Source organism: Watersipora subatra, chromosome 2 (assembly GCF_963576615.1).
Source record: "Watersipora subatra chromosome 2, tzWatSuba1.1, whole genome shotgun sequence".
Taxonomy (NCBI): Eukaryota; Metazoa; Bryozoa; class Gymnolaemata; order Cheilostomatida; family Watersiporidae; genus Watersipora; species Watersipora subatra.
Window position 1 is genome coordinate 22,115,638 of NC_088709.1, and position 20,958 is coordinate 22,136,595.

At 36.3% G+C, this 20,958-nt stretch overlaps 1 protein-coding gene across 1 annotated transcript in view; it reads left to right on the forward strand.

Moving 5' to 3' along the window:
• Positions 1-204: 204 nt before the first annotated feature.
• LOC137387548 (phospholipid-transporting ATPase ABCA1-like) overlaps positions 205-20,958 on the forward strand; it is a 63,297-nt gene continuing 42,543 nt past the window's right edge. Inside the window, exons 1-12 of the mRNA XM_068074002.1 lie at positions 205-326; positions 1,689-1,736; positions 2,781-2,982; positions 4,985-5,111; positions 8,734-8,944; positions 9,509-9,695; positions 10,360-10,515; positions 11,509-11,658; positions 13,880-14,084; positions 17,139-17,376; positions 17,739-17,888; positions 20,446-20,644. Coding sequence (XP_067930103.1) covers positions 229-326; positions 1,689-1,736; positions 2,781-2,982; positions 4,985-5,111; positions 8,734-8,944; positions 9,509-9,695; positions 10,360-10,515; positions 11,509-11,658; positions 13,880-14,084; positions 17,139-17,376; positions 17,739-17,888; positions 20,446-20,644 — 1,971 coding nt within the window. The 5' untranslated portion in view covers positions 205-228. The remainder of the gene's footprint in view (positions 327-1,688; positions 1,737-2,780; positions 2,983-4,984; positions 5,112-8,733; positions 8,945-9,508; positions 9,696-10,359; positions 10,516-11,508; positions 11,659-13,879; positions 14,085-17,138; positions 17,377-17,738; positions 17,889-20,445; positions 20,645-20,958) is intronic.

Below are 20,958 nucleotides of genomic sequence, written 5' to 3' on the forward strand. Positions count from 1 at the left end.
AAGATCAGATAAAAAGCACTAGTGTTCTTTTGTGACTTGGTGTATTTTATAAACTAGGTGTTGTCTTACATTCTAAGTCAACCACATTCATTGTTATATATCAGTAGAATTTTTGTATTATTTATGTTGTTGTGATTGCACCTACAGGACATGATAGCCGACATACAAGACATCATGGCGAAGGGATTTGGGATTTCCTTTTGTGGCAGCGCTGCCGATGTTCCGCTGATGTCACCATTAGCAGCCTTAAGTGAGGCAGATGATGGTACCTTTACCTTTAATGATGACACTAATGACACAAGTGCTAGCGGTACCGCTACCCCTTCGTAAGTCATTTCAACAGCTCTTATAACGATATCATGACAGTCTGAAGGTCCTGTCACACTTTGCTATCGATTGACGAATATCATTGCCCCATGTTGTGGTTGAGTAGAGTAAGAAGAGGAGGGAGCAGTCAGAGTAAAGTTAGATGAAAACAAATAGGTGTGTCTTCAAACATGCTCTGGATAGTAAATGAAACGACTTACCTCTGAGTTCCTATGTTGATCATAGCTATCAGCGATATATATCTACTATGCATATGTACATACTTGTACTGCCGGCAGTCTAGTGTGCTCTGAGAGATCGTCAGGTGTGCTCATAAAGCACAGAGATTCGCTATCTGCGCAATTAAGCTAAAATGCCAAGATGTGGTTAATTGGTGCAGGAGTTAAGAGCGCTGGTACCTTGACTTTAATATCACGAGATCAAGTCCTGTACAATACAATCGTTTTTCCAACCTCTAACTGTGTCTACAGATGGACAAACGGACGGACACTGCTCCTATAGAAAATATTTTGCTACTAATTATTTTAATAAATGTATCGCTGTGAATAAATTTTAAAAAAATTATGTATTTAAAAGTATAACTTGGGTTGTATTATTTTAATCAATGATCTCTAATGTGTGTAGAGTGTGAGCTTGTGATTCCCTGGCTGCGCATTCATTACAATGATTGAGAAAGGAGGTGCAACTCCTTATCTGAGGTTCTCATTTTATAAGACCGTTTGACTGGCCAGAGACTGCCTTTTTATCCTCATAAGCTTCTCCTGTTTGTTTTGTATTATTTAAGACTTTGTGCCTTGGGGGAGGAGTCATAGGCTGTTAGCTTGATGGCTTAATTAGGGAACAAGCACCACAGGTACTTCCGTCACCAGAAAAGCCACGTGTAGTGACTCTAGATCGCTTCCTCTGCCAAACAACATTGCAGACTAGTTTGCTGTGGTCACCCCTTCTCTCATGGTCACCCCTCTCTCCCGTGGTCACTCCTCCCTCCCTCTTGGTCACCCCTCCCTTTCTCAGGGGCAGCCCTCCCTCTCTCCCCTGATCAGAGATCTGCCATTAGTTGCTAGAAGACAATTGTGCTTTGTTTCACCATATGTTCATTAAGTGATATGAGTTCTACCTTTTAACACTAGGAGAGCTGTTATGTTGATTTTGTTGTGTTACTCTTTTCTCATCTCCGCATCAGCCATTATTTCTATCAATCGCATTGTTTATTGATGTCGACAATCTAAAAATTAAATGTTTCTAAGTGAGGTGTCTAAGTCTATGTGTGTATGCAATGTTTTCTTCATTTGCATAGGTTTTCCTAGTTGGATTGTTTACATTCCTTATGTATAACTACAGAATCACCAACTACATTTCAGGTTGGAAGATCTAGAGGAAGAAATTCAAGATGACACCATTACAGAAGTGTATGTAATCATGTTATGTTTTGTTTCCTGTGTTAAACGTTTGGTTTCAGTCTGCCGCAGACAGAGTTTAGCGATCTGTTGGTTTAGTGGCATCAGCTTATCTTTTATTATCTTTTTATGAAGCTATATTATAAATTATTTACGCTATATTATAAATTGTGAAAACAAATGACTGTGCAGCGGTGTGTTGACCAACAGGATGTGTATTCTTGCGCAAATGTAACTGACCCACGTTAAAGCATTCAATTATTTCAATTTTTATATTTCCTAGATGATTCCTCTTTGATGTATTTGATTATTTGGGCGATGCAGTTCTATACAGAGAGTACAGTAATAGTACATGATTAATACTTACATTGCCTATACATGTATGTATCACTAGCCCACACACTAGCTGCACGTGTCAGTAAATTGAAAATTTAGCGTAACAATACTTCATGGAAACTTAGTAATGGTTCTATTTGTCCTGCTGCTGCAAGCAATAGTTTTAATGTTTTACGGACTTAAAAGCTTCGTAGCATCATGTAGAGTTTAATTCGTTGTTATTTACACTACTAGAGTGTCTAATCACTACTTCATCTTTTTCATTCATGTAAGTTTAAACAGTGGAAAGATTACTAATAAAACATGCAAAGTTTTCAGATTTATTGATGATCCTTAGAGCATAAGCCTCACTATTTGTTCGAAAGTGAAGTTTTTAATTCGTCTTCTCCCCGATATGAGCCGTACAAATATGTTTTAGTCATGTGCTAACTAGCGGTGAAACTATATTAAATACCTAGGTGTCAGAGTCATAAAATATTACCTGTTTTGTAGCTATGCACATTTTTAGCTCATGCAATATTAAGCTCTGATGTTATCAGCGACCATTTTCAAGTTTTATAGAGTCCTTGTGATAATAACAGTCGCCCAAGTCTGACACCTTGCCTGTAACCGTACCTCATCATAGTGAGCCATAAATCACCAATACTCCTGAATTTCATACATCACTTTAATTTGTAAATAGGCTATACCGGTTTGTTGCAAGTTTTTCTGTCATTACAGCGAGTACCAGAATGTAGATAATCCGGAATGGCGACACTACCAACATTGCAAGCGCCTGTTCAGAAACCTGACACATGCAGACGAAGAGATGGGCTCCTACATCTACCAGCAACTCGAGCCCATCCTCCTTGGCAAGATACCTTACTCTCCAGCTACGGCTGAGATCAATGAGACCATCAGACGAGCTAACGAAACATTTATTGTGAGTGACGAGTTTTTGGTTCTTTCATGTATGCTGACTGCTGGCAGCGCTGATACTGGCAGTTCCATGGGTTGTGCCCGAGACGTGTACTACGTTAATTACCAGTATCTAAAATGTTAGAAAATACATGAGAATAGCCAGTCTGCCAGATCTTGATGGGCTGTAAAAACATTCATATTATAAACAAATATTTGGGAAGTAATTACAGATCATTGACTACAAACTCTTCAAGTTCTAGCCGTTTAAGATTCAATGGGTGGACTTTTACATCCGGGTAGGCTCAAACTCCAAAGATTTTATATGGTGACAGCTCTTGTCAGAATGTTGACATAAAAAACATTAATACTCATGGGGATGCAATTTTAACTACAGAGCTTTTAGTAACTTCAGTAGCTTCTTGTTCTTGAATGCCTTCTGTAATAAGCCGTAGTAAAGAACAAAATGGCATCTACTCGATATCAAATCAAATTGTCCCTGGTGAAATGCTCGCCAATTTCCTGTTCATCGGTTGCCAAGATATTCATGAAACATATTTTGAGGAGGGAAGAGACACATATTGTAGAGGGAAGGGACTTATCTTGTCGAGGGGCGGTGCATCTCTTGTAGAGGGGAGGGACATATCGTGTAGAGGGGATGGACATCTCTTGTAGAGAGGCGGGACATCTCCTGTCGAGGAGAGGGACATCTCTTGTAGAGGGGAGGGACATCTCTTGTCGAGGAAGGGACATATCTTGTGAAGGGGACGGACATTTCTTGTAGGGGGGAGAGACATAACTTGTCGAGGAGAGGGACATCTCTTGTAGAGAGGCGGGACATCTCCTGTCGAGGAGAGGGACATCTCTTGTAGAGGAGAGGGACATATCTTTTTGAGGAAGGGACATATCTTGTGAAGGGGACGGACATTTCTTGTAGAGGGGAGGGACATAACTTGTCGAGGAGAGGGACATCTCTGGTCGAGGAGACGGACATCTCTTGTAGACGGGAGGGACATATGTTGTTGAGGAGAGGGACATCTCTTGTAGAGGGGAGGGACATATCCTTTCTCAACAATAGATATTCCGTTGATATTGTCAGTTTTTGAGCATCTAGCTCCAGGTCAGACTAGAAGCCTTCAAAATACTCTCAGAAGTAAGGCACTAGGCACTATTGGTAGTTGTCTGTTCTACCATGTATTCCCTGCTGTTTTATCTTACAGTTTTAGCTGGTCTTTTAATGATGAACTGCCAGCTAACCATAAACAATGACTTTAAAAGATTATTTTAAGATTGTTCGCCGTCAATGCTGAGCACAATTCTGTTATAACCAATGTTAATGTCCCTTATAGTACGTAGTAACTACTCTGAAATGGAGCTCCATTTTTTTCAATTCTTGTCAAAGGTGTAGTAGTCTTAATCTAACAGAGGTTCATCGTTGTTAAGATTAATAGACATAAAGATGTTCAGTTGATTTTAGCACTGTTTTATTGTGCATATAATTATTATAATGAGGGACTTGATGCATTGAAATATTGATTTTTTTAAAAGTATTATCAAAATGTTTTGACAATTACGTTGTCGTTGTTGCTATTTTCATTTCCGTACCACAAGATCTATTCTTAGACTAATTAGCATTTGATTTTCCTGAGCTGATAACTCCGGCAATCTGACTAACGATTTTATGGGTCACGTTTGAAATTAGTTCATTAGTGTTCATTATGCTTTATCTCATCATAACCCTGGATATTAAGTAGACAACACTGAGACATTGCCAGAGGTTCGAGTTGTGACAAGGCAACATCACCATTTGGCTTATTCAACTGATGGATTGTTGTTAGAGATTAATATTCAATTGGATATTAACATCGAGTATCTATAATTTTACTTATTGTGACAACAGTAGCCTTAGGCCTTTCCAAACTAGTTCCACCTTATATCTCCATCTAAACATTTATATTTTTTTTTGTTTTCTCGATATACTGGCTACTAAGGCTAGATTGCAATGAGGATGTGTACATCTGTTGCAGGCACTCGCCACAATAAAGCAGGCTGCCAACGACATACGCCAAAACTATAGGGACTGGGAGGTGAGGCTAAACTCTTTTGGGGAGAATCTGAAGCTCTTGGAGAAGCTACTTGATCTTATCATTCAAGGTAATACCCTGTTTGATGCATCTTCGATACCCATCTAACATTGCTGCTAGTTTACCCACCCGCTTTGTACCTTGACCTTTTTGCTGTCAGGTCGGTTGTGTGTTGCTTCATCGCTACAGTAATTTTGGAGCTTACAGCTTTAGAAAGCGCTGTATGGTTTTCCTAAATTGCAAAATGCTTTGAAATTTTGCTGTAGCTTTCTGACATATTTATGTATCTTATAGGATTTTAATTGACTATTTCGTAAGTTAAATAGAACACTAACAAGCTAGTCGAAAAACAAATTGATGATGTTACTTATTGATGATGTTTGAAATTTTGGCTTCACTATATATGAGAAGTTAAGTCTTTGATTGGCCCCCTCTCCACCTTCATCACGATGAGCCGTGTGAACATACATTAGTCATGTGCTAATTGGCAGTAAAACTATTTTTCACTTAGGTGTCAGAGTCGTGGGAGATTATCTGTTTAGTTCAATCATAAATTTCGTATGCAAGTCCATGGATATAATTCATCAACACTTGGTGGATTTGGAGTTAATATTGATTTGTACGCTACATGTTTGACTATTACAAGTAATTTATAAAATGGCTTCAACTCAAAAATGCTTTTTACGTTCAATTTTTACTATAATAAGAATTATAGATTGAGATGAAAGAGTGCTATAAACAGGATTTGAACTCATGAAATACAGCTTGTTAGACTGAAACTGCAGCAACTGCGCTAACCGACTGCCTCCCAGCACCAAATACTTGTGCATATAGTTAGTCTTTGTACTTTATTGGTGCATCTGACGATTTCTCACAGCACACCAGACTGTGAGGGCACTAATAACCATCTAGAATACAATTGTACATCGTTATGAACAGTTTATTAACCGTTCAAACATAACTATATTATTATTATTATTCGCGGTAAGACTGATTTTTATGTTCAGCTAAAAGCTATAACAATATTTAGGAAGCTTTCATTGAGCGACAACTTCTCTTGTCGCATTAATAATTCATAAAACTTCTAGAACATTGCTTACGTAAAAACCTATTACTATAGCTGTGTCTTGACTCTGAGAATAGCTTTTGTCAAATCTGGATGATAGACATCGGAATCAAAACTCCATAATTAGTAATAGTAAAAAGATTATCTAGCCAAATACTCATATTTCATATGAAAATAAAATCTGAAACTTAGTGAAACTCATTTGATTAGGTGCTAGGGCTAGTTCAAGAAGAGTACCATCTTCTTAAACTTACCATCAACCACATTAAAAAGTAATCTATTTTCCCACGACCAAACAAGAGTGAAACAATTGATTGGGAGAATTATGATAAATGCACATGTGCACACAACTCCCGAAAAATTATCCGTTAACAGCCGTCACCAAACCCTTGCAACGAAATCCTATCAACAAATTTAACTATTTTTCAGTAAAGTCGTTTAAGTATAATAATGATACAAAACGCATTAAAACCTATTTAAATATGTTACCAAGCCTTTAAAAGGTTACCGCAAATTCCTAAAACTAACCCATCTAATCGGATTATACATAAATAGACAGATTTATTAGGACGAAAATCGTCACAAAACGCTTGAAAAGCTTCGTTTAATAAAAATTAAGACCGGAAATTGAAACGCCGAGCGACAGAAAATAGAACGATAGTCTTGCCACAAATCGCCACAAAACGCTTGAACAGCTTGGTTTATTAATAGTTTCGACCGACCTACGAAACGCCAATAAAGCCGTGCGACAGATAGTAGAACTGTTTACTGTGTACTGTTTGAGGCGTAGACCGATTTACAGGTACAACAATGTGGTACACAGTTTATCAGCCTACGTTTTTGTCCAATTACCGAAGGTTTTTCAAATTATCTAGAACATCAGCCAGATTTCTTTACATCTTATCTACAAGGTAGGGCGTTACTACAATGCCCTTTTATGACAAGAATATTTCTTTTTTTCACTCCAGTTTGCATAAAACTTCCAGACGCGTAAATGCCAACGCTTGCTCTCTGTTACATATCGCTGTCAAAACCATTCTACATTCACAACACAACCAACTTTCAAACTGTATATTACACATCAGTTTGCCGTTTAACTTTTAATATTGCATTTCAGAGATATAATAAACATATTTCTTTATTGTTGACATTGTTGTTGTTAATTAAATTACGTACAGTAGGTTAGGTCTACAGCTTGAATTAATATTTATTTTATTATTGTAAAACATAAGTTTGAGATAGTTAAATATTTATTTTATTAATATTTATTTCTGTTACATGTCGTTGTCAAAACTGTTCTGCATTCAACACAACCAACTTTCAAACTGTATATTACAATATATTTTACTTGTAATATTGCATTTCAGAGCTATAATAAACATATTTCATTATTGCTGTTGTTAGTTAAATTACGTACAGTAGTTTAGGTCTACAGCTTGAATTAATATTTATTTTATTATTGTAAAATGTAAGTTTGAGATAGTTAAATATTTATTTTATTAATATTTATTTCTGTTACATATCACTGTCAAAACCGTTCTACATTCAACACAACCAACTTTCAAACTGTATATTACAATATATTTTACTTTTAATATTGCATTTCAGAGATATAATAAACATATTTCATTATTGCTGTTGTTATTTAAATTACGTACAGTAGTTTAGGTCTACAGCTTGAATTAATATTTATTTTATTATTGTAAAACATAAGTTTGAGATAGTTAATTATTTATTTTATTAATATTAGTTTCTGTTACATTTCTGTTATTTCTGTTGTGTCTTTTTAGAGTCGTGCTCCCTCAAATTTATTTTATATCTTCTCAAACAAGTCTCATTTACATTATACTCTGTCAATTCCTGCTGAGAACTACTTTTTCAACAACCAACAGTACCCTTTCTTTTTTCCATTATTACTTTGGTCGTGGGCTGTATGACAGTGGAATTTCTAGTGATACTATATACTGTTAGAATGGCATACTACCAGGGTATGCCTATTTTAATGAACAGGAGTCATAGTTTTGACCTTTATCGTACCATGTTTAAATGAACAGGAGTCATAGTTTTGACCTTTATCGTACCATGTTTAAATGAACAGGAGTCATAGTTTTGACCTTTATCGTACCATGTTTAAATGAACAGGAGTCATAGTTTTGACCTTTATCGTACCATGTTTAAATGAACAGGAGTCATAGTTTTGTCCTTTATCGTACCATGTTTAAATGAACAGGAGTCATAGTTTTGACCTTTATCGTACCATGTTTAAAACTGAAAGTTGCAAAGTTCAAGTAGTATTTTTGTTCATCGTTAAAGTTAACAAATTGCTGAAGAGATAATTCTATCCACAAGAGTAATAATGGATGCCAAGTTGATGTTCACTAGTTGATGAAAATGTATAGTCTTGCAGATCGTTTCGGGCATAGCAATCACAACTTCGTTTTGTTTATAAAAAAGTTTTATATTTAGCGTCTGAATTGTTGGAGAACCTTTTGTTCTATATGGTATGTCATTGTAATACAATACTATAGGAAGTATTTGCAGCACTTCAATGATTTCTCTTGCACCATTCTATAAGCCTGCTATTGTTTATCAAACTAACTTTGCTTGATTTTTCTAGTTGATCCAGGAAATACTACCGGCCTCCCAGAGCTCGTGTCTCCACAACAGTTCATAGATACGATGCTGTCACTCGGATTTCCGATGGAGAATGCCCAGTTACCAAGCAACTTCACTGAAGCTCTCATGCAACTGAGACAGCTAAGTGTGTCGCTCGAGGTTGGCGGAAGCATCTGGAACACTGTCGATCAACTCGGCCGTGCCATGAGTGTCCTTTACACGTACGTGGCTTTTTGTTTCAAAGTCCTTTACATTCTACTATCAGAGTAAGGAGGAAAAGGTTTATTGTCAAATATGGTTCTGGCTCTTTATGATTATGAAAAGTGCACGGAAAGACAATAAGATGATAACATACATGAATCTTTAACTCGGATTCTTACAACAGATAGATGGTGTGTAGGTCATCTTTGTCAATTACTGCATGTTGCTTGTTCCTAGCTGCTAGTATGCTGGAGCATTTAGCTATGACTACTGTTAACTAAATATTATAGATTTAGTAATGTATCCTAGGTAGTTTAATCACGTAGGATAATGTAAGAGGGTTGACATAACTACAGCCCCATTTAGGTGCTGCCTCACAGCACTACTTAAGTGCTGCCTCATGACGCTGCATGGGTTGAGTAGCTGTTGCATGATATAACGACCTTTCACCTACCAGCAGTATATGTGTAACTATGGTTTGGAGCTACGGTTGCTATAGTAGCGCCAACTACCAGTGGTCACTCCATTGTACTCATCCTTCATACAGTGAACTTACCCTGCAGATCTACGCACAATTGTTTTAGATATTTGGATTGCGTTGAGCTGGATAAGTTTGAGGCATACAACTCCGAGTATGATTTGGAAAGTCGAAGTGTCGAGCTGATTAGTTACGGAAAATTCTGGGCGGCCGTTGTATTTGATGATAGTCTTGTTCAGCAGTCAGAGTTGCCTTCTCATGTCAGCTATAAACTCCGCATGAACACTGATAAGGTCAGTACACAAACTAGCTTCCATGGTTTGATCTTGATATGATTTGCTGTGATAAATACTAAGGATGAGACGCATGGCTTTAAAGACCTTATTCTGCTATTTTTCGCTAAATAAAAGTTTAAAATGGGAAAGATACCAAAAAAACTCCGGAAGTATCTCCTATTATAACACCTTTAAATATTTTGCTAATCTTGCACAAGTTAGCCGTTTGAATGCAGGCATTTGCTAATGTAGAGAGAATAGAATATATGAATACAATAAAATTAGGTTTGGCAAATAATAAAGCAAATCATTGTTATAGATAATAAATTTGTAATGAATCTTAAAAGAGCAACCAAATCACGAGCCTTTGCTAAATATATTGTTTGGCAGAGGCTCGTGATTTTGTAGCTCTTCTATTGAGCTTTATAGCAAGCTGAAAGTGAATATCTACTGTATGCCGATCTGTATTCAGTCAATGCTATATAGCTATATCATCAACCAATTATCATTTAGCTGTAGGAAAGATGATGGCTAAAGTGTGTAAGTCTCACCAACTGGAATAACTCCTCACGTCAGCGACAAATCATGCGTGGGAGGGCAACTCTTATCACATTAGTTGTACTACTTGAAGTCTTAGATAGCCAGTAGTGTAGACTTCAACGTATTTCATTTTACACCCCAGGTTGATGGTACGGACAGAATCGAGGACAAGTATTGGAACCCGAGACCGCGGGCTCGACCTCCCTTTGATACAAAGTACATAACATATGGATTTGCATACCTACAGGATATGATAGAGCATTCTCTTATTGCTGTGATGGCTGGAACTGAGGAAAAGGTACTGTCTACCCATAATTACGTCTCTTTCTCTACTTATATTTATATATATATGTATATATATATACATATATATATATATATTTCAGTGTCCGTCTGTCCAGTTATAGTCATAAAGTTTTGAAAACAAAAAATCTACATTGTAAAGGATTCAAACTCGGAACATCTAGCTTTGTAGGCGTTGAGCTTATTCATTAGACTACCGCTTTCAACAGAGCATAGGGACAAGTAATGCTGAAGATATTCATTACATCGGTTGAAATACGCATAACGACGTTGTGTCACACGTAATGCTCGCTAGCTGTCCTCACTAGATGATTACCTGACTTTGCACGGATAATAAAAACAGCTTGTAAACAGTTGCGGATGATGTAGTAGGTAAGGTAATGTAGGTAATGTAATGTAATGTTTATTAATAGACTGTTTTATAAGCTATATTTATATATATATATACACACACTAGCTGAATGCCCTGCGTTGCACGGGTAATAAGAAACAGCTTATACACATTACTTTACCTACTACCTTTGCACTACATTACCTGCAACTGTTTATAAGCTGCTTTTATTACCCATGCAATGCCAATCATTAACCGAGTGAGGCCAGCTGGCAATCATTACGTGTGACACAACGTCGTTGTGCGTATTTTAACCCATGTAATAAATATTTTCACCATTATTCTTCATCTTGCTCAGGTGAATGTGGTAGTCTAATGGATAAGCTCATCGCCCCAAGACTGAAGGTTCCGAGATCAAATCCTCTGCAAAGCAGATTTTTGTTACTAAAACTTCAATGCTATAACTGATCAGTTGGATATATAGATGAGTAGTAAGAATAGTGAAGCTATTTGTAAATACTTCAATGTTGCGAGGATTTTGGACAAATACCTGTAAACTTAAGTAGAGCAATTTGCAAGCACTTGAAGGAATTGTAAAGAGGGTACGGCTTGAGTCTACGGGGAGAGATCTAGTCGATCTAGTTGTATATTCCTTAGGTTGGTGTATATCTGCAACAGTTTCCTTACCCTTGCTACACATCTGACTATTTTGTGCGGGGCATGTCAACAACTCTTCCCCTTTTCATGGTGATCAGCTGGATCTTCTCTGTGGCTCTCCTTGTCAAAAGCATCGTCTACGAAAAGCAGGTACGCTTGAGAGATCACTTTGGTAATTGACTTCTTAAGATTTTAAAATAATTTTGACAATCAATTTGCTCTTTATACTGATGTTTATTCTATAATTTATCTGTTCAGCTGTACGTTTAGTAAGGCTCAGGTCCACCTTATGTAATGATCAGCTGTACGTTTAGTAAGGCTCAGGTCCACCCTATGTAATGATCAGCTGTACGTTTAGTAAGGCTCAGGTCCACCCTATGTAATGATCAGCTGTACGTTTAGTAAGGCTCAGGTCCACCCTATGTAATGATCAGCTGTACGTTTAGTAAGGCTCAGGTCCACCCTATGTAATGATCAGCTGTACGTTTAGTAAGGCTCAGGTCCACCCTATGTAATGATCAGCTGTACGTTTAGTAAGGCTCAGGTCCACCCTATGTAATGATCAGCTGTACGTTTAGTAAGGCTCAGGTCCACCCTATGTAATGATCAGCTGTACGTTTAGTAAGGCTCAGGTCCACCCTATGTAATGATCAGCTGTACGTTTAGTAAGGCTCAGGTCCACCCTATGTAATGATCAGCTGTACGTTTAGTAAGGCTCAGGTCCACCCTATGTAATGATCAGCTGTACGTTTAGTAAGGCTCAGGTCCACCCTATGTAATGATCAGCTGTACGTTTAGTAAGGCTCAGGTCCACCCTATGTAATGATCAGCTGTACGTTTAGTAAGGCTCAGGTCCACCCTATGTAATGTTCAGCTGTACGTTTAGTAAGGCTCAGGTCCACCCTATGTAATGATCAGCTGTACGTTTAGTAAGGCTCAGGTCCACCCTATGTAATGATCAGCTGTACGTTTAGTAAGGCTCAGGTCCACCCTATGTAATGATCAGCGAGTTGATCAACAAGTTAGCTATCAGTCAATTACTAAACAGCAAACACTTAGCAGTAATTAAGCGCTTATCTATTCCTAATTCATCAGTGACTATTTTTTTTGTTTAAAATCTTTGATATTGTTTTTATTATGTTCGGCACATTAATGTTTATTTAAAAATATGAACTGATATTTATTCTCTCAGTTTTGCTAGCGCGTTTGGCATTCTGGGATCCGGAAAGTTGGCAAATTATAGAACAACCGACTTGAAAAAAATTAGTTAAAGAGTTGTTTGCCCATCGTACCTCTTCTTTCAAGTGTATTTCTATGCTACACATGCGCGTTTGTGTGATGGATTGACTAGCTCATAATTCTTAGCACTACTGGTGGCTTTCAGCAGGTTGTGTTTTAATACCTATCATATCGGTACAGTAAGAAGTATGTACCACAATGATATCTATCATAATACAACAGTAGGATGTACACTCTTGTGATATTACCATTAATGATAATATAGCAAATTATACACACTTCCATGAGGGATATCAAACTAGTACCATAAAATGCACATTTATGCTACGCTGTTTCCTATAAGGTTGCATTAAACTATACACTCCTATCATAGTGGTACAGTACACTGTATATTTCTACTACGGATAAAAGCTAAAAATGTGTCAGCATGCAAAGTATTACGACCGCTGCCAGTTAGAGAAAATAATTGAAGTCTCACTACTCTCTCTGTCCAAGTGACCTTCAGTCAGAGGTTAGTTTGTTCCTAGAATATCTTGAAGCCATTGAAACAGTCTTCTCCGTATATGTTAACTTCTTGAAGAGTAGAAACGGTAGGTTGGCTTTTGTCATGCGAGTTTAGTAGAGAAAACGTGTACTTGCAAGTCTGGGAGTTGTGGTCCTCACGAGTTTAGTAGAGAAAATGTGTACTTGCAAGTCTGGGAGTTGTGGTCCTCACGAGTTTAGTAGAGAAAACATATACTTGCAAGTCTGGGAGTTGTGGTCCTCGCGAGTTTAGTAGAGAAAATGTGTACTTGCAAGTCTGAGAGTTGTGGTTCCCATGAGTTTGGTAGAGAGTAGATGAACCTGTAAGTCTGAGTGTTGTGGTTCTTAATAAAAGTTGGCAACAGGTAAATGGGCACACAAGTAATGTCTAGGGTAAGGATGGATACAACAGAATGTAATCGATACAAAAAACAGCTTCAACTCATACAACGTATATATGTGTGTGAGTGTATCACTTTTTGAAGATAGTTTTTTACGATACGACAACTCCTGCTATACCATGAAATTTCTTTGATGTGTTATGTTTCAGTACTATAGCCTTTTGTTATATGTTTCCAAACACACATTGAAGAATGTGATATGTTAACAGGAGCGTCTCAAGGAGCAGATGAAGATAATGGGACTAGCGAATGGTACTCACTGGTGTGCCTGGTACACCGTAAGCTTCATGCTGATGGCTCCCAGCATTGTACTTCTCTGTATCATCTTCAAGTATGCCAAGGTGCTTCAGGCTGCCGATCCATCAGTTATGGCTCTCTGGCTCTATGCCTTCTCTTTTTCAACCACCTCTATGGGTAAGAACTCGTGTTTCTTTTCTTAGTATTTTTCTACCAATCGTCTTTGGCGCCATCCTACTACAGTGATGTGTGGTCCCCTTTGTTAGAAAACTAAAACTCTCATTTACGACATTGTTACTCATTGCCAATTAAGTCAATAGCCATAAATAATGCATATAAAACTAGGTGAATGCTCGGTGTTGCACGGGTAATAAAAAGTGTTTGCCCAGAAAATTAATTTTTAATCGACGTATACAACATTAACCATTCTAACTTTCAAATGAAGGTGTTTTTCTATTTTTCTGTGTGGTATATGTTTATGCTATATATACATATAGCATATATTTATAGCATTTTGGGAAAGTCTGAACATGTATTTTTCTTCTAGTACACTGGCAGTCCTGTGCGCAATTTAAGGTTGACAGGTGTAATAAATATGTTCACAATAATTGTGAACATAGTATAAGAATAATTATTATTCTATAGTATGGCAAAGTCACCGCTTGACATAGTGGTTAGTGCACCTGTCTGCAAAACAGGTGTTTGCGAGTTCAATTCCAGTGCGATGCAGGTTTTTCGTGCGAATGTTACCGATACAACTGGACATACGACCAACAAAAAAACACTTGGATTTTTATATATCGATAGATTGATCTTCATTTGTCTTCATTTTAAATATGTTAAACTAAAAGTTGTAAAATGGTGTTTTTGAATGACTATGTAGGTTAAATTCTGAATATTTTTATTTATAATGGTTGAAATTAGCATTCTGTAGATATATGATCACACCACATACATTTTATTTGCTTATTTCAAGTCATCACAGTCGATTATTCTACCATTTTTTTCTAGTCATGAATCACCAGAGTTTGTCTCAATGATTCCTCCATTTCTTTCTACATCTTTTTAACTCTTGAGTTCCTGTAGCCTTGTTAAAATATAACCAGGAGTACATAGAACTATTATAAGTACCAACTCGGTGTAAAATGATGCAGTATACATACTAACCAGGTGTACATTGATATATTATATCGGTATACACCTGGTCAGCATGTTTCAGCTATTCCTCCCTTTATCCTCCAAAATTTTTTTGGCAACTTCAGCTGCGTAATTTTGCTTGCCCTTTGTTTTTAATGAGTGCATCTGCCAATTTCTGCTGCACCTTATAAATGCTTGTTATACTTGGGTGATTTACGATAGATGAGCTATCTGCTGGATACCATTCTTTGCTGCTCACTTCCTTACCATCTTTGATGCATATTGCTCATCTGTGATAATGTCATGTATCATATATATTTATAAATATATATACAATATTTAATATACATGTACATATATATACAGTATTTAATATACATATATATATACGATATGTAATATACATATACGTATATACGATGCTATATATGCAATACTATATATGTATGTATATTGCATTGCATATATAATATTGTATATACATGTTGTATTGTGTATACAGTCAAACATGGATAACTCCCCTCAGATAGCTCGAACACTTGGTTAACTCTAATGGATTTGTTTGGTCCGTTCCCACGCAATGATAAATTGCTTCAGATAACTCAACCTCAACTTCGTTAACTCGAACAGTTTTTTGCCCAACGGCTACTGAGACAGTTGTTATCGCTTTAGAATATCACTTTATTCCAAGCCATAGAGGTAAACTTCAACTTTTAGTAGTTCATAGGCGTCGTTATTACCATCATCGGCAAAATATTTCTGTCAAGGACTTCAAAAGGTTTGGTAAAATTTTAATTTTACCACACATCCGCTTAGCGATCGCCCTTCGGAAGCAAGGTAAAGTGAGGTAATCTTTGCATAAACTTCAAGAAAAATCAGCAAAATTAATCGTGGGTAAAATGCTCAAAAGAAAAAGATGTCTTTTTTTAGCATTTCAACAACGATCAAGTTTTGCCAATTTTAATCTAAAAAACGTCCTGGCAATAACATCACCTCAAACAACAAAACAATCTCAAGTGATAGAAAAATCTCCTATACTTTTTGATAAAAAGGTTTTAAACTTTACATTAGAAGCATTTAATTTGAAACAAGCCATTTATGCTTTTGATTTATATTATAGTTTGTATATGTGCATGTATCTACTAATAAATACATGGACTTGTGATAGTGCTCTGATAACTTGAACGCTCTGATAACTCGAACACTTTCACTCGGTCCCATGAAGTTTGAGTTATCCATGTTTGACTGTATATAGTATTGTATATATTCATATATATTGTATTTATAGTATATATTGCATATACAACATACATATATTACTATTTATACAATATACCATAAAGCCTCTATTTGAATGCCATGGCACTGTATTTTTCAACCCTTTTCCTTTAGTGGCGGTCAAATAGAGGTGGCGTTCAAATAAAGGTGGCGTTCAATTAGAGGTTTTACGGTATACACAATATATATGGTATACACCGTGTATTGTATTTTACACTTATATACAATATTAATTGCTAGTTATACTTACATGTTTGTATTAGCTTGGTCTCATATTCATGGTTATTTTTAAAAGGGAAGTTTTTAGTTTAGTACAATATTAAGTACAATGTTGAGTACAATATTCATTGTATATAAATTACATATTATATATACACTACATACAATATATATTGTATGTATTGTATATATATTTTGTATTGTGAATGAGTAATCAGACCTACTGCTAACATCACTCTACGCTCCGAAAAGTGTGGAGTGTTATTAATAACTCGAGTGTTGGAATGAGGTAATTGGTAGAACAGGTGGTGTATCACCACCAGTTACTTGAGCAGTGCAGAAGCACAAAACAGACCTGTCATGACTCCGTAGAGAAACATTAACCTGGAAAAAATAAGTAATTTTAACCTAGTCCAACTCTAGTTATTTATATATTGTATTGTATATGTAGTACATGTATATATAGTGTTGTATGTATCTTCATACAATATTCATATCTTGTATGCACTGATATGTTGCCGTTATTGCTGATACGTATCAAGTATTATAGTAGGACATGTTTTCATTTCACTGGCATTTATTTCATTTTGTTTGCAGCCTTCATGTTTAGTGTCTTCTTCACTAAAGCAAATCTGGCAGCATGCTGTGGGGCAATAATGTATTTCACTCTCTATCTACCCTATGCTGTCGTCTATCAGTACGAGGAGGATATGGATGGCTGGATGAAAAGCTTTAGTTGTCTTCTCTCTCCAGTTGCCTTTGGTATCGGCACTTCTTACGTGGCGAGATATGAAGAACAGGGTGTCGGAATTCAGTGGAGCAACATCTCTAAGAGGTGGGATAAGGTTATAGAAACATATAAACGAAAAACAAATCAGAAAGGTTTTGCTATAATAGTTCGTGGCGTAGTAATTTTACCCAAAAAAATTTTGTGCACACTGAGAAGGTGTAGAAGTGGTGTAGATCATTCATTTGTATATCCTTTCTGTATCTTGCTTTTATGTTGAAACTGTTTTTTTTAAACCGTACTTGATGGGTGATTGGTCCGTCAGCGCTCATGGTGTCTAACAATGCAATATAACCGTGTTGTACTCTCGCTGCTTTGCTCTCGCTGCTTTGCTCTCGCTGCAAGCATCAGGAGTTGAAAAGTGGAACTATCTAAAGGTATACATGAAATAAATATGCTTCTACTTGCAGCCCCCTGCCAGCGGATAACTACAACCTGCTGAAATGTGTCGGCATGCTCTTTCTTGATGGAATTCTTTACTTCTTGATAGCGTGGTACAAGGAGCATGTCTTTCCTGGCAAATACGGAACTCCTAAGCCGTTCTACTTTCTATTCACCAAGTTAGCGTTTATCTATCATCTGTTGATCCACTATCTAGGGGCGTTATCACAGATTGGAAGTTTTACACGGTTCAGTGAATTATCTCTCAAAAATCTTACCTTTTGTATATCAACTGTTTGTATATCAACTGTTTGTATATCAACTGTTTGTATATCAACTGTTTGAATATCAACTGTTTGTATATCAACTGTTTGTATATCAACTGTGTGTATATCAACTGTTTGTATATCAACTGTTTGTATATCAACTGTTTGTATATCAACTGTTTGTATATCAACAGTTTGTATATCAACTGTTTGCATATCAATTGTCTATATATCAACTGTTTGTATATCAACTGTTTATATATCAACAGTTTGTAAATCAACTGTTTGTATATCAATTGCCTATATATCAGCTGTTTGTATATCAACTGTTTGTATATCAACTGTTTGTATATCAACTGTTTGTATATCAACTGTTTATATATCAACGGTTTGTATATCAACTGTTTGTATATCAATTGTCTATATATCAACTGTTTGTATATCAACTGTTTGTATATCAACTGTTTGTATATCAACTGTTTGTATATCAACGGTTTGTATATCAATCGTTTGTATATCAACAGTTTGTATATCAACTGTTTGTATATCAACTGTTTGTATATCAATTGTCTATATATCAACAGTTTGTATATCAACTGTTTGTATATCAATCGTTTGTATATCAACAGTTTGTATATCAACTGTTTGTATGTCAATTGTCTATATATCAACTGTTTGTATATCAACTGTTTGTATATCAACTGTTTGTATATCAACAGTTTGTATATCAACTGTTTGTATGTCAACTGTTTGTATATCAACTGTTTGTATATTAACTGTTTGTTAAGATGGTTGCAGTACCTTCTATTTGCCACCAGATTTCTCTACATACTATATATATATATATATATGTATCACAGTACACGCTCCTATAACGTAAATTCTAGATAACATAAAAATTATGAACAGTTTATGCTTCGTACTACGTAAAAAATTCCACATAACGTAAAGTGTCAAGGCAGGGCAATTTCTCAAATTCGATTTGAATGTTAACATATCTCACCGCACTTTTAAGAGAAAAAACCACGTATGAATAGCGTTATATCTACTTATAGACAACTTTCATAACATTCTGGTTCGTCATTCATCGTAATAGGTTGTCAGATGTGTCGACAAAACAGAGAGAATTAGTAGCTGCGCATAGTTCATAAATACTTACAGCCGATCGATTGGTGCAGGTGTTACAGTGTCGGTCTACCAATCTGAATAGCACTAGTTTGACTATTGTCAAAAGTTATCTTATAACTTAACCTAGACCCCTGGATACAGATGCACAACAAACTGGTAGACACCGTTCTTTTTATAGTTCTTTTTATAAAAACGTAACAAAACTAGGTTTTATGTTCTGTTGCAGACATATAAAATATTTGTTATTAGTTTTACTTAGCAAAACAGACTTCGCTGTCTAGAAAAAATAAAAAATGGTTGTAAATGGGCGTCGAAGATGTGCATGTCCCATCAACTTATTGTAAAATAACTGCAATCATAGTCTATAAAATCAGTGAAATTGATCAGCAAAAGAAAAAAATATGTCGATGCGAACTAATAATGTTGCAGTTACAGTACGGCCAACAAATTGAAAAAGTTAACTCTAGTTATCCTCTTTGTATGGCTGAACGGGTAAGTTTGGAAAGATCGTGGAACGGATTAGGTAATTTTCTATGTATTTCACTGTTCTTATAACGTAAAATCCCGAAAAAGTAAACATTCCTAAATGGGTTATTTACGCTGTAGGAGCGTCTACTGTTTACACTATAGCAATGTATAATTGGTTGACACATATACATCATCTATGTACACCTGATCAGTATGTGTACTATACCTATCAATGTACACCTGGTTAGTATGTATACTGTATCAATGTACACTGTGTTGGTACATATGCTTTATCTATGTACACCTAGTTGGTATGTACACTGTATCAATGTACACCTGGTTGGTGTGTATACTATATCAATGTACATTTGGTTGGTATGTACACTATATCAATGGACACCTGGTTGGTATGAATAATGTACCAATATACTTCTGCCTGGTATGTATACTACACCCAAGCACACCCGGTTGATATGTGTACTATATCAATGTACACCTGGTTAGTATGTATACTATATTAATGTACACCTGGTTGCTATGTATATTATATTAATGTACACCTGCTTGGTACATACTGTACCTTTGCACACATGGTTGGCATACATAACATATCACTGTATACATGTTTGGTGTGTATATTTTATCACCGCATTCCTTGATGGTATACATACTGTACCACTGACATCTGGTTAATATACATACTGTACCACTCTGCTGCAAGTTCATGTACAAATGATACTACTACCAAGATTGGTTGATTTATATACTATAGCATAAATAGTTTGTTTAGCACATCCTTGTCTTCTAAAATGTCCATCTGTTTTTTTCAAAGACATCTATTCAACGTATGTGTATCTGTATCACATACATGTAGGTCCTTCTGGTGTGGGACGACTCCTGCACCCTACTATGATATCCCACTAACGAGCCGAAATGGCTGTCATGATGTTAACCAATCAGGGAATGGGACATGCACCAATAACCAATCACCTGACTGTGAAGCGGAGCCTTCTCATCTCAATCTTGGTATTCAGTTGAGAGGCCTGACCAAGGTGTACAGCTCAGGCAACAAGGTACTTATAGTAGCCTGTGGCACCTGCAGTTAGTCTGTGGCACCTGCAGTTAGTCTGTGGCACCTGCAGTTAGTCTGTGACACCTGCAGTTTTTGCAGTTTTTTTCTATTCTTTGCTTGTGTGCGCTGTAAATTTTTCAAATTTTCTAGTATGTATTCCTTTGGTATGTTTATTTACTACCCCTTGTCATTGTCAGGAATTTATGTAAAATATTGTTTTATATTTTCTGGATGCACTGTTGTAGCAGCCCACATGTACTTTACAAGAAACTAGAATCAATCAGAATTGATTGTTGTTCGCTGTCAAGTACCTAA